General features: G+C 40.8%; 1 protein-coding gene across 5 annotated transcripts in view; it reads right to left on the minus strand.

Annotated features, from left to right (window-relative positions):
- LOC124038495 (calcium-activated potassium channel subunit alpha-1-like) overlaps positions 1-12,656 on the minus strand; it is a 235,993-nt gene that overhangs the window by 36,098 nt on the left and 187,239 nt on the right. For 3 of the 5 annotated variants that reach the window (XM_046354452.1, XM_046354450.1, XM_046354453.1), the window contains exon 19: positions 3,163-3,256. In XM_046354452.1, the coding sequence (XP_046210408.1) occupies positions 3,163-3,256 (94 nt within the window). Of the gene's footprint in view, positions 1-3,162; positions 3,257-8,531; positions 8,565-12,656 lie in introns of all 5 variants that reach the window. The other 2 variants (XM_046354449.1, XM_046354448.1) reach the window with 1 other exon arrangement.

Consider the following 12,656-nt stretch of genomic DNA (forward strand, 5'->3'; position numbering starts at 1 on the left):
AGTTCTCACAATGGCTGATCATCAGAAACAACCACTTCTATTAGCAATTGGTTATCTCAATGTATTTTATAATTTATTCTCAGTAGTTGCCTGCATGTGGATATACCTCTAGTTCAAAGTATAAACCATTAGCTCCTTCATATGTACATTTTGGCTGGGCTGATCTAACATTATCAATTTACCTTATACATTTTTTTATTTTACCAGGCAGGTCAATTAAGAACAAATTCTTATTTACAGTGACGACCTGACTTGCATGTTGTGTTCTTAATAATCTGTAGGAAGTTGAAAGGAAGACCAGAACAGGTGCTAATAAGAGTGAAAGCATTTAGTGCTTTTACACCCAGCTAAATATTTCATTACGAGCTTGCATGTTTCACCACTCACTCAGTGGAGGCCTGTCACTTCAATCTCCACTCCCCACCATGACTGGTGATTGAGGCAGAGACTGTCTGCCAAGATAGCTATCTCTCACAGTCTCACAGACACACTGTGTGCGTTCCAAATGGCACTCTATTCCCTATATATAGTGCGTTACTTTTGACCAGGGCCCATGAGGCTCTGATCATTAGTAGTGCACTATGTAGGGTATAAGGTGCCATTTGGGAAGCAAACACTGTCAACCATGACGGCCTGGCTGCCTGTCACTAGCCTACACCGCCACTCACCTCAGCCGCGATGTACCCAACATGACATGGGTGTCACGGTGCAGACGGGTATAAGCAAATGCTTTGTGACTTTCCACAATTAGATGTGTCTCATGGCCCATCAAGAGGTATGGAAATGGTGTTAATGTCAGCGAGGAGGAAATCGTCAAGGAGGATAGTGGAAGAGGAGGTGAGGTGTGACTTGTTACTTCAGTGACATGTCACATTCTCTCTCTGCCATCATCAGGAGATGACTATATCACCATGACTGCGTCCCAAATGGCACCATATTCCCTACATAGTGTGTTACTATTGACCAAAATGAAGGGTACTTTGTACTTATAAAATAGGGTTCCATTTGAGATGCATCCAATATCTCCTAGTATCTCCACAGCTGATTGCTTTCATCAACACATACTGTAGGCTATGGGTTAAATTATTTACACGGTGTAGATTTAGCAGAGTCGAAATCTTTATGAATGCCATAGGTTTCAGATCCACCCGTGAACCAAGAAAAGTTTGGGGTGGTTTTATTTTTACATTCTAATTAGTCATATTTATCCTGCCTAGCTTGTAAGCCTATCACAGTGATTGATTCATTTAGATTCACTTTCAACATGAAAGATAATACATCAGTAGCATATAAAATCAATGAATTCTAGAGCATAGGAGTTGACAGCTCAACTGCTCATAGGAGTTGACAGCTCAACTGCTCATAGGAGTTGACAGCTCAACTGCTCATAGGAGTTGACAGCTCAACTGCTCATAGGAGTTGACAGCTCAACTGCTCATAGGAGTTGACAGCTCAACTGCTCATAGGAGTTGACAGCTCAACTGCTCATAGGAGTTGACAGCTCAACTGAGAAGAAACTCTGCTAGAAGCATTTTATTTGTGTCAAATTTCCTCTTCCAGCATTCCCTTTAGTAAGAGTAATGTAGCTACAGCAGCTCCTAGCTGTGGGTGAAAACTCTGTCCCGCTCCACTCCAGCAGGCAATGAAAGCAGGCAATGGCTTTGAAAATGCTCCCCCAATCATACAAACTGACAAAGGCATGCTTTTCAAAAACCCACAGCCAATCTGTTGATCATTACTTATTTACAGAGGCCGTGGGGCCCCCAGGTCCTGTAGAAAACACATTTGATATAGTATACATAACCAGATGGGTTTTTTTCTCCGCTTGTAGAAATAAAGTATCCCTGAGGCTAACCCAAACAATCCCCTCTTCTCCACAGCGCATACAGCCAGGCGATGCACCATGTAGCTATTAAGTAGTTCATATATGAAAGATCAGATCCACCTGTATATACAGCAGTATTAACATGACCAACAGAGGAGGAGGATACGATAGGATAAACTTCAATGTCCCCTAAGGGGGAAATTCGCTTAGACACACAGTACTGCTGTATACAAAATAAACACTGTACATTACACACTTTGATGTGAGTCTGGTGCGTTAGCGTCCATTTAGCTAAGGGCTATAACATGAAAAGGCCTTAGTCTGCGTAACATTACAGATCACCAGGTTTTCAACTACCTTCCCAGGAGCCAGGGAAACCTCCTAAAGTGGTACTTTAAAGCTCTGACACCACTTTGAAGCAAATCAAAAGAGAGCAAATGCCTGCTAAGAAAAATGTCCAGTCAAACAGATCAAAGAAAACATGTAAATTATGTGACAAACAGGGACACTCCTTAGTTTTCTGCACAAAGGTGATTTCCTCATGTAAGAGGGTGAACAAATATTTGTGGGTAACTGTAGTGTAGTACTATAATAACTTGCTTGGAAGTACCTTCAATTCAACTTACTTTTACACAAGTATATAGAGTAGTAATATAAAGTAGAATTACATCATGTTTTATACAGAGAGGTTTGGAGTTGTTCCATACACTGCTGTGTGACTTCTCTCTGATCTGGTCCATCTATTACCTTTCCCCTTTAATGATAAGGATTCTTCTATTCCCTCTAATGGCCTCATGTGTTGAATAACAGTCCCCATCACCCGTCAAAATCAATAAACACTCATTTAATTCCATGGGACAAGATAAAAGCAAGGTAGCATTTGATTTTCAGTTTGGATGGTGATGGTGCACATCACTCGTGGCCTTATGAACCAAAAATAGAACTCAAAGGGATCGCTACAATAGAGGAGTAGCCCCAGGCGATAGAACCACAGGAGCCTCTCTGATTGGTTGGTGATGTCATTAGTGTCACTGCTGTTTAAAGACTCCAGTACATGTGGATGGGACTAGGAGGGTGACAGTTGAGGCCTTAAAACTAGAGTATTTCTCAAACAGATTATCATGGTCGGTCCATCTGTCCCTCTCATTAAATAACTATTGAAGCTCTATGTGTCATTAACCGCTGATGAACTGAAAAAATGCTTCGGCGTTAGAGAGTTCTGTCCCTTCTTTTTCTATGGCTAATTCCATGCAACACTTATCATCACAGTTGTTAGGTTAAAGAAATAGAAAATAATATTACTGATATATAGTGCTCTCTTGAAGCTGTTGTCCTACCTCATCATTTTTGGTGAACCGTTGGGTGAGTTCCTTGTGTCTCCATTACGTTGTTTCTTTTTAGGCGACAGTGTCGAATACTGCTCCTCTTCGACTGCAAGCACAGACAAGAGTGTGAGGAACAAAGGAATGGCTGAGTGAGAACACTTATAGTAAATCATACATTTACTGTATGTACTGTAAGTAACAACACCAAGACAACACAATCAGTTCAAAAGTCAGAGAAGATCCCAAAGAGAGAGGTTAGAATATGGAATGGGAGACCAGGAGGTGAGAAAGGAGTGAGGAAAGGGTGAGGTGGGGTAAGGACAAGACAGGAGGGCACATGGTATGCAAGTACAACCTGACATGTTTGAAAAACAGTCCAAAATCCCCAAAATGCAACTCAACCAAAATGCAGGTGCACATTATCCATGTGTGTGAACATAATGATCCAACATGCTGTATTGCCATCCCCATCATGCTGCTGAAATAATGTATCACTGACTTACTGTAAAACAGACTTACTGTAAAACTTTGATAAGTGCTCATTTTAGCTCTTACTGTAGCTTTCATACTGTGCATAGAATATTATATGACAAAAATGTTACAATACAGTACTGTACAAGAATCACCATAAAAACCAAGCCCACACTAGAAGGGCAATTACAAATGATACCTTCTCTTTTCCTTGTCAAATGTTTCTACTTGCATATCTTGTTCACGTTCTTTAGAAATATACAAATTGTAATTATCCTCATAAAGCAAACAATTTCTGAATCATTGTAGTTTAAAAATGCAGTATGGAATCAACCCATAGAATTAGCTAGGGCTCGATTCAATCCATAGCGTAATAGAAATGTAAAGGCAATGTTCCCGAGTTAGCGGAGACTGCATTCACAGTAAACACTGCATATGATAGCTTAATCGCAAATCAATCGTGTTATAGTGCTGAACTTCAGCAATACGGATTGAATCGAGCCCCTAGTATCACTAAGAGGGTGTGACTGACTGTAACACATGCATTAACCCAGTATAGGCAAATATTATTTAAAATTCCATATGGCCATGTCCCTTTAGCGACTACTCATTATATTAGAAACACTTAAGATGCTTCTACTGCCGGCTATGAAAATCACTCACAATGTTCGTTCATCTAATTAAGATAATAAAGCATAAATATCACGGAGATGACATCGGAAATATGGCCCCTTTGTTCCAATGTCTGAATGCATCTGAGGTGGCTGGTCTTTAGTTTCCTCTCGTCTCGGGGCCTGACGACATTGACTGCAATGCCCTTGGCTCGTGTAATTAGGTTTGTCTGAGTGCCAGTATGATTTATCCACCGCTCAGCTTCCCCTTGGACATTGTCTTTTAACACTACGTGAAGCTACATGCACTGACCCAGGCTCTTCTCTTTGCGGGAAAAATAAATTACAAGTTTCACCCTCGAGTAGAAATTAATTTAGCTGATATCACATTTATACACAAAAAAAGAAAGCAAAAACAGCTCCTCTGTGCCAGTTGAGTGAAAATAAAATTGAAGAAAAACAGCAAGTTGACAGCTTCTAACTAAGACTTTACTAAAATCCTCTCATTGCATGTTAGCGTTTCTATTCACTTATCTTTAACACACAACTAGCCATGTTAGCAGCCATGTTGAGTTAGAACGAGTTAGATATACCAAAAAACAGGGTAATGTCCCAAATGGCACCCTATTCCCTATATAGTGCACTACTTTTGACCAGGGCCCATAGTAGTGCACTAGGCAATAGGGTGTCGTTTGGGACACACAGACAAAACCAGGAGAAGCAGCTAAGTGGTTTTAAATGGTGTTTCAGACTGTCAACATGACACAACGTGTTTAAACCTGACCTTCCTTTACAAAGGAATCTAGAATGTAACTCCTACATTCAAAGGAATAACATCTCAAATATCATGGTCCTTTGAAGTTGGGCTACACGTTCAATTGCAACGCTGCTGGCATGTCTACCTACGACAGCATAATGGAAACAGGGACGAAGCACTGTAAGTAAGGGGCTTTCAGCAGAGTGGGATGCTGCTCACCCACACACAGACACACATACACACTGCTGGAGATGGCTGGTCGTTTGTTCACATCTTCCTCAGTCAGTTTGTTCAATATTTAATAGCTCCCAGCTGACAGCTGCACACACTGGGTCATTAGTAAGGAATGCTACACATGCAACCACTCCACTCCACCCCAGCAGTACAGCAGCCTTAGCTTCAGTCACAAACACATGTGTTGTGACGTTAGCTGTTGTGCAGGGCCTAGCTAGCCTAGGCACACCGTGCCGCACAGAGGCGAAACGCAAAGGGGGCTTGCAACCCCTCCACTAGAGCCTAGCAACAGACTCACAAACACATGCGTTATGATGCTAGCTAGTATTGTTGAGCCGGGCCTAGCTAGCCTAGCCACACCGTGCCGCTAGGAAGGGCAACACGAGGGGGCTTGCAATCTCTTCATTCAATCCCAGCCACGGTCGCAAACACATGCACCTGTGTGTTGTTATCTAGTAGTGGTGAGCAAGGGCCTAGTTACTGTTGCCTAGCTAGTCACACCATGCTGTGGTTCTATGTGAGAGGGCTTCTTACATGTACAGTGTCTCATATTGAGCAGGGTGGCATTACTAGAGTGACTGGGCTGGTATCTGTATTTCACTGGCAGGCTGCGTGCCCTCAGGAGCCTGCTGGCCTCCTCTGCTGCCAGCCCCCCTGGTCCCCTCGCCACCTCGACCAGCTCTCTGGAACCCAGGAGGCTACGCCTCAGCACTGAGGGCCCCCTGGAAGGCTGCAGGCTTCCTTTACGGTTGTTGACTAGAGGAACTGACCCAGAGCCGGATCCAGAGCCAAGCAGTACTACTCCACTGTGGGGCGTTGCTACTTTATGGTGGGTCGCGTTGGCCGTGGAGTTGTGGTTCAATTTAATAGACTTGTTCTGATAGGTTGACCTTTTGATAAGGGTGTTGTCTTTAACTGCCAAATAGAAAATAATGAAAATGAGCAAATAACAATAATCACAGTTTATGAAATGTAGTTTGTCCTCAAATGAGTAACTATGGGGTTGATTTAAAATTTCTTTAATAATGGGTTGGATATCAGGGGATTCTTTTGTTGTTGTTCACAGTCGTGTCATTCCTTATTATTTTAACTACGGGATATGGCACAAGAATACTAACAGCTAAATAATTAAGGATCTCATTGTTATTAAACACCACTTAACCAGTAGACTCTTAAAATGAAATGTTAGATATGACATTTACTTTGATATTCATAATAAACATGAATGAATTAAGCAGGGCTTTCAGGTGTTACTTGGATTGTTGTACGATAAGAACAACGGCATGACAACAGACATTTACAATCAGTGTCTAAAAAGGAAAAATAGCATAATGCTGAATGAGGAAGAACAAAACATAGTTTATCACAATAAATCTAATAAATCAACTATTTTAATCCCTAATCAAAGCTGTTCATTTGTTTATTTACTTCTAATTTCCTAGTGTTTAAAATAGACAAAAATGGTAAATATGACTCAAATGTAACAATACCATCAGGAGGAAGATATTTCCACCTCGCCCAAAGCTAGCTGGGAACAGAAGCCAGTGAAGCCAGGGTGTAGAGATGATTATTTAACTGGTCAGCTGTCTAATACATTACCGTCCCAGCCCCAAACCTCCTGCATTCATCTGTCCCACGTCAAACCCACACTGCTTTACAGCAGGGACAACACATTGTGGCAGATGGGCTGGCTATCTAGGACCAATGATGTTCAGTGCATTCTGAAAGGCTGAATACTTATGTAAGTATGGTATCTGTTTTTTATTTGTAATACATTTGCAAACATTTCTAAAAACCTGTTTTTGCTTTGTAATTATGGGGTATTGTGTTTATATTGATGAGGATGTTTAATACATTTCAGGATAAGGATGTATCGTAACAAAATGTGGAAAAAGTGAAGGGATCAGAATAATTTCTGAATGCCCTGTAAAATATTTGCCCTGGATTGCTGATTCTATGTATTGGCCATTGAGAGCCTTTCAAGACACACGTCAGTATTGGCACTACCCAGGAGGAGCAGTCCTCCATCCATTCTACAGTATTTTAATTAAATGTTTCAAGGATGTACATGTATTTAAATATGTGTGTTGTTGTAGTGGGGACAGTAATATTAGTAACCTCAAAATGATACTTTAAGGAAAAGGTTTTTATATATATACATGTATTTTTTTAGCTCACATAACATAACTGAAAGTATGTATTAAGCTGTCTGTAATATAATTCACTTGGCAAAGATGAATATAGTCATTTATAACTTCTATAGCTTCCAAAATAACATTCTATAGCTAAAAATGTTTAACAATGGTGGGGACCTGGAAAGATGGAGGCACTGTGGTTTCAACACAGCGCCCCCTATCAGTCATCTAGTGTATGTATAAATCATTGTCTAGGGCCCTCAACTCTGTAGATGGTCTATAGTAATATTTTCTCACTGCACTATACCCCTCCTAAATAATGTAGAAGATGATGTGTTCTCATTGTCAACCCCCCCCCCCCTAATGAAAACAATTGATCCAATAGTTATTTCCAAGCTCTCTTGAAATTCTCCAGACATAAGTGTTATCTGAGAACTAGAGTGCTATACTCTACAGTCCAGTGAACTCCAGAGATACCTTAGAGCCGTAGCACCATCTACTGCTCAAATTACAACTAATACTTAATGAAACATATAGTATTGGAATATAAAACTGAAAAACAGGTATCGGTCTGTACTTTCCACAAATAAATATTTTTAAATCAATAAATAAAGTGATACAATAAAATGTCAAAGTTAATTTGCCTCATGTACCATGTCAGGCTTACTGTACAGCAATGTTTTTATCACAGAGCAACATCAGACAGACACAAGCCCCCCTCCCAAAGATACACAACCCAGTCCAGAGAGACATACTACATAGTCACTTTATCAACGTCAGTGGTTGAGGATGTGGGATTATTGAGCAGTGAAACACAGGAGTGGCTGACAAGCAGGGTTGAGGGTTTACCTTTATTTGACTAAGCAAGTAGTTAATAACACATTTTTATTTATATTTAATGCAGTCAATCCAGGAAGTAAACTGGAATTCCAATTCCAATTTTTCTCCCATTAGAAAAATAACCATTAAGGAAAACTGGAATTGTAATTTAAGTGTACTTCCTGAATTAATGAAATTAATTGAAATGGAATTGACCCCAACCCTACTGACGAGCAAACAGGAAAATATGAGGTAGACACAGTCAGAAGGATGACAGCGGGGAATGGACGGGACTGGAAGGGGGGTTAATGACTTAAGAAACAAATAAAAACATAAATTGAAATCAAAACTTACTTGATTTGATATATCCGTTATAGTTATTTTTTGCTGAGAAAAATGCAGATACAATGAGAGGTTACAGGGTTGTTGCAATGAGAGCAAATTATATAGGATAATAATACAGGTTAAAACTGAAGGCTACAATGTTGGTTAGAAAGCCGCTGTTGGGTTGAATCTCTTTAAGACACCACTGAACTGTGGTGTGCCTTGAAGACAATATAGACAAAGCAATGGAAAATAGAAAAAAATATTAAGAAAAAGAAGAATGTTTCAATGATTTGCGGTGATGCTGTCAGCAAGGTGAAATTATGAATGGTTAACTTAAAATGATAAACCGTATTGTTACAGCGCAACGTAGTTGTATTTACTGCATATACAGTACAGCATACATGGATGACAGAGGCCTATAGCAGAATGGTCTACATTTACAAAGGAAAGGTTTTCCCTACTCCCCGGTAGGGATATCCCCGGTTCCACAGGACTGCCTGGGAACATCTGGACGCATGGAAGTTACTTTCTGTGAGTCAGTGATTCGGCTTTTGGACCCAGAGAAAATACATGTTCATAAGTACCTTACGCATTGAATCCCCATTCCTGTATAGTACAATATAAAGGTCAGGCTTTGGGCTAAAGGCAGGACTGTGACAGGACATGTTCAACCAGGGAGCATGCTGTTCCTGGCATCTGTCGCCTGCGATCGGCCGGCACAGGACTAAGAGACTAGCATCTGTCCCCCAGCGAGGGGGGTGAGAGGGACCGAGAAATGGGGAAAGAGGGAGAGAGAGAGGGAGAGAGGGCCCTGGGGGAGGAGAGAGAGAGACAGATGGGGAGAAGGGAAGTGAGGGAGAGGAAAGGAGAGAGAAAGGAGGAGAGAGGGGGCTGTGGGGTGGGTGGGGAGAGAGCGAGAGATGGGGAGAGAAGAGAGTGAGAGGAAGGGAGCGAGAGAGGGGGAGCGAGGGTGCTCTGGGTTGTCTAGTGGTTAGGAACTGTCACCCTGAGTTTCATGACAACCGGTAGCACTCCAAAAAAAAAGAAAATGCAAACATAATTTCCATGTCAGCCCGCGTAAGTCCCTGCCCTCAGCATGCCGCACACCGTGTAGACAGCGACTCTGGAGTATTTTCTGCTATCTTATCCATGCAGCCAGACTACAGCTAGTCAACTGGTCACATCCACAACAGCCCTGGAAGACAGGATGCAGCTGGAGGGGAGAGGATAGCCCCAGAGATGTAACTATGTGCTGCAGATCTGCTTTTGATTAAAATACGTTTGCTTAAACAAATTTGGACTGACTTAATATATCAAAGTAACATGTAACACATTACATATTCTGCTCTTCTCAGGACTTATTTTCCCCCGACACAAACAACAACATGCATTAGTGTCGGGTGATGATGTCATGCGCCGACACCTCAGAGAGATATAAAATGCCTGAGTTATCAGGAACAAAGCTCCCTTGGCTCCATGTCTGTATCTCTGTCTGTAGGGGCCTGAGTTACCAGAGACAAAGCTCCCTTGGCTCCATGTCAGTGTCCCTGTCTGTAGGGGCTTGTTTCTTGGCAGGCTGGGTTGTGTGTCTTACAGCCCCGGCTCTTAAAGCATCTCAGTGATGAGTGATCCAGGTCACTAGTAAATCTACCACGTAGGCCACAGCATTATGAAACCCTTCAACAATGTCCAAATAATAAAGGCAAGGAGAATTGGTTATGTCTATCCAAAATATCTAAATATTATTTAACATTTTGTCAATAAACTTATTCAAATGTAAGAGATGTACTGTAACCAACTAAAAACATTTCATAATTCAATAAAAGAATGATACATCATTTCATACCCATCTTGAAAGAATCCATATAAATTACACATTTTTAAAACAACAACAATAAAGCTGTAAATTATCTGACGCTAAAGTAAAACCAAAACACAAACTATGAAGACACACCAGCACAACCCACGCTAGACTAACATAGCATGCTCTAGAAGAAAACTACCATCTTCACTAGTAGCAGGACAAAGACACTACACAATACCTAAAATCATAACACGAATATCCAACAACATCAACAATTACGCCAGTAGCTAACAAAAGTGACATATTTAAACTATCGATTCCTTTTAAACCATATAGAAAAGAAACGAGCCAGACTTTGTACCACATGAACATACATACAGTGAACATCACGAACATGGATAACACATGCTGTGTCACGTTGACAACTTACAGGCACTTAAAGTGGTTGAGCATTCATTAAGAGAGACAGGAGAGAGAGGGAAGCCACGTTGCTGAAGGGTGTCCTTCGTGTTACTATCATGATGCACATTGGCTGACATGCAAGAGCAGTCACACTCTGAATGGCCGCAATCAAAACAACATGCCAGCATCATTCTCTTGTAGACGGACATCTTGGCTACAGTCATGGGACGGCAGGGTGGTTGGTTGGTTGGATGGCAGGATGAGAGGAGGAGAGGAAAGGCAGCAGGTTAATGGCAACACAAGGTTATTCTGTACCTAGGGAGGAGGATGGGGCTGGGGAATACTTGGGAAGGGAGTAGCTGGGGAGTCAGACTAACTACCACATCACTGACTGGTCCTACTATTCTATCATCTAAAACTGACCAATGTAGCTAAATCCTATTGTGAGCTTTAGTTTGAAAACATTCATTGATGCTAACTTGTGTTCTTATTAAGCACATAAAATGAGGATCTTCAGTCAGTAGCTATCTTCTGAGACTAGTGGATGTAAATATCAAAGGGTCAATGATGACACTCAAGGTCATGGATGATAGATGCCCTGAGGTTAAATACACTGTACTCAATACGTGCATAGAAAAAGGTTAGTGGATGGGCTACTGTATTCGTTGTGTAGTGTATCACAGTTATACACAGTTATAGTATCACAGCTACACCAAAGGTATATCACATGATATAGTATGCAGCCTAAAGGTTTAAATAAAACAGTTTGCTGGTTTTGTGATGAACATGAACTGTAAGCATTTGACAACCCAAGCAAAGCAGGACTGTGGAATCTCAATGTTATGCCAAAAGCTATAACACTACAGTATATCTTTGTCATCTTGACATAGATCCTCAGAGAAGTTCACATGATGTAGCCACTGGATGAGATGTTAGCCACATACAGTACAGTACACACGTAAGAGGATGGGACTGGGTACTGGTTTGGCCTGCATGGGAAAGAATTGAGTTTACTTTGTTGGATTCGTAAAAAGTGAAGGTGAAGTGACTTTTGGGTAGAAAAAAATGGCATCTTCAGATTTCAAATGATAGGCTGCTGTAACAATTACTAGTTGATAGAGTTTGGAGGACATCTGGTGGCTAGTCGCAGTAGAACTGCTTCTTTTTCTACAGAAGTCAAATATGTATCATGTATCATGTAAACACCACACTCTAAAAAAAGGTTATTGAGGGGTTCTTTGTCAGGTGTGAGTGAGGGTGATAAGCCTAACACTTTTTTTTTTTGCATTTCAGGAAGGGTTCTTTACTGCTGTGAAGGTTGTGAAGGACCATCCTGTTCTTTCCCCCCAACATGAATGCCTTTATGCCATGAAGCACGACACTGTTCAAAAGTTACTCTAATTTTTACTCATTCTGGGGGTTTTCTTTATTTTTTACTATTTTCTACATTGTAGAATAACAGTGAAGACATCAAAACTATAAAATAACATATAGAATCATGTAGTAACCAAAAACAAAAAAAAGTTAAGCAAATCAAAATATATTTTATATTTGAGATTCTTCAAAGTAGCCACCATTTGCCTTGATGACAGCTTTGCACACTCTTGGCATTCACTCAACCAGCTTCATGAGGTAGTTACCTGGAATGTATTTCAATTAGCAGGTGTGCCTTGTTAAAAGTTAATTGGTGGAATTTCTTTCCTTCTTAATGCGTTTGAGCCAATCAGTTGTGTTGTGACAATGTAGGGGTGGTATACAGAAGATTGCCCTATTCGGTAAAATACCAAGTCCATATTATGGCAAGAACAGCTCAAATAACCAAACAAATGACAGTCCATCATTACTTTAAGACATGAAGGTCAGTCAATCCGGGAACATTTCAAGAAATGTGAAAGTTTCTTCAATTGCAGTCACAAAAAACATCAAGCCCTATGATGAAACTGGCT

Source organism: Oncorhynchus gorbuscha, linkage group LG06, assembly GCF_021184085.1.
Source record: "Oncorhynchus gorbuscha isolate QuinsamMale2020 ecotype Even-year linkage group LG06, OgorEven_v1.0, whole genome shotgun sequence".
NCBI lineage: Eukaryota > Metazoa > Chordata > Actinopteri > Salmoniformes > Salmonidae > Oncorhynchus > Oncorhynchus gorbuscha.